Below are 2,077 nucleotides of genomic sequence, written 5' to 3' on the forward strand. Positions count from 1 at the left end.
GATGTAGGGAGAGAGATGTAGGGAGAGAGAGAGAGGACAAGCGATTAATTCAGACATGTTCTGTACCTTTGATTCCACTGTGTATTTCAAGTAAAGTGCATCTGTTTTGTCTGCCACAACTGCTGTTTGAGTAACGAGTAGGCCCATGTGCTTTTCTTGACTCTGACCAGGCCAGGATAGGTTACAGCTAGGGCCCAGAGTTTTTACTAACCAGGAACATAGTCAGGAAAAAACCACCCCAGTCCAAATGGTCTCTCACCGTTATCTCCAACTTCCTGCTTGGTGTACTCCATGGCTTTCTGTATACTGGCGGTGCTCGTCACATCTAGGAGAACCGCCTTCAGGTACGGTCCAGTCGCCCTCTTCAGATCATCAGCCCCTTTCTCCGTCAGACACCCAGCTATCACCCTGAACCCCCGCCGGTCCAGCCTCTTACAGAGCAAGTTCCCAAAGCCAGAGTCACACCCCGTCACAAACACATACTTGTCCTTGATATCTTCTATCTCCAGACTGTCTCTGTACAGCCAGCCCAGCGTCCACAGAACCACGAAGGTGCCCACGCCGTACAGCCATAGGTTATCCCAGCTGGGGGGGAGGGAGAGCACAGTGAGGGGTGGTAGGTAGGATGACGTTGATAGAATTTGAGTTCAATGTTGTTGTTTTTTGCCAGATGGGATTTTTTTATCCCAACAGGCAAAGACCTGACGTTAACATCAAATCAACATCTAAGTTTGTTTGGTATTTTGATTGAGTTTTCAACAAACTTGAAACAAACCAAACCTTGAAGTCCCTGAATCGTCGTTGGCTTGTGCTGGATACCTAGTTTAGAATGAGACAGAAAAATGTGCATGTTGATGAATGTTTTTGCAAATTCAACAAAACAAATCCATTGATGTTCAACGTCAGGTATATTGAAATATGACAGTGATAGAATGCCATGCCAATATTTGGTCATTATCATGGCATTGGTAGAAAAGTGAATGGGTGTTTTCATGCGTGTTCACATAGGATTATTTCATAAAATAACATTATAGGAGTTAAAAATGGACACAATAAATCTTACCCTAAATACTGGTACACAGAATCCATATCCTTGATGAGTTCTGAGAAGCGATTTTATGGAGGCGTTGAAAAATTAATCCCTGTGATGCCTGGACAAAACACGAATTACAAATGTTATCAACGCCACCTGAGCAAGACCTAGTCGGTGGAAACCTGTTGCAGTAGGTGTTCTGCTTTAACAGCTGCTGATCAGCTGCTACCTCTGTATATATATTTTCTAAGTAGTTCACCGGGACAAAGTAAGTGAGACAAAGAGGAATTCTAAGTAAGTAAAGTGGGTAGAGTGTTCATTGTAAGATACATCAAGACGCAGGCCTCGTGTGTTTTCTATGTTCTCCCTGTCATCGTGAGGCCCTTTTCCCCCTCTGACCTTCTCTCACATGTTATCAGTGAAAAGACAGCTAAAGATGATTCAGCCGGTTTACAAATAATTATTTTTCTCTTTCAAAAAAAGGACTCAACCCCAAAACACCATCTAGTGAAAGTCCAAAAATAACAATTCTCAATTCTGTGGAATCTACTTTACAGGGTGTTCTATTTTTTTATTTTTATTTTATTTTACTAGGCAAGTCAGTTAAGAACAAATTCTTATTTACAATGACGGCCTACACTGGCCAAACCCGGACGACGCTGGGCCAATTGTGCGCCGCCCTATGGGACTCCCAATCACGGCCGGTTGTGATACAGCCTGGAATCGAACCAGGGGGGTCTGTAGTGACGCCTCAAGCACTGAGATGCAGTGCCTTAGACCCCAGCGCCACTCGGGAGCCCAATGAGCCTATTGTGATAAGGATCGAATTAATCTGACGTCTTAAAACACGTGTTTTGGGGCTTTCCAGTGAGGTATTTAGAGAACGACATGCATAATATGGGCAGCTGGTTTTGTCAGAGCACATGAGGAATCTTGGGATAAGGCTCTTAAAGATCTTATGAAACACAGAGGCATTGGGACCAGGATAGGGGTTTAGGGCAGGGCCTTGATTGTTTTGTAGCAAAAACCCAACGTCTCTGTTCA

At 44.0% G+C, this 2,077-nt stretch overlaps 1 protein-coding gene across 1 annotated transcript in view; it reads right to left on the bottom strand.

Annotated features, from left to right (window-relative positions):
• The window catches only part of rdh5 (retinol dehydrogenase 5 (11-cis/9-cis)), a gene marked incomplete at both ends in the record, with an annotated part of 4,289 nt that extends 3,200 nt beyond the window's left edge, over positions 1 to 1,089 (bottom strand). The window contains 3 exons of the mRNA XM_084173779.1: positions 260 to 585; positions 781 to 819; positions 1,064 to 1,089. Of these exons, the coding sequence (XP_084029905.1) occupies positions 260 to 585; positions 781 to 819; positions 1,064 to 1,089 (391 nt within the window). The remainder of the gene's footprint in view (positions 1 to 259; positions 586 to 780; positions 820 to 1,063) is intronic.
• Positions 1,090 to 2,077: the final 988 nt, after the last annotated feature.

The sequence above is a fragment of the Coregonus lavaretus genome, assembly GCF_964263955.1.
Source record: "Coregonus lavaretus genome assembly, chromosome: 12".
In the NCBI taxonomy this organism is placed as follows: domain Eukaryota; kingdom Metazoa; phylum Chordata; class Actinopteri; order Salmoniformes; family Salmonidae; genus Coregonus; species Coregonus lavaretus.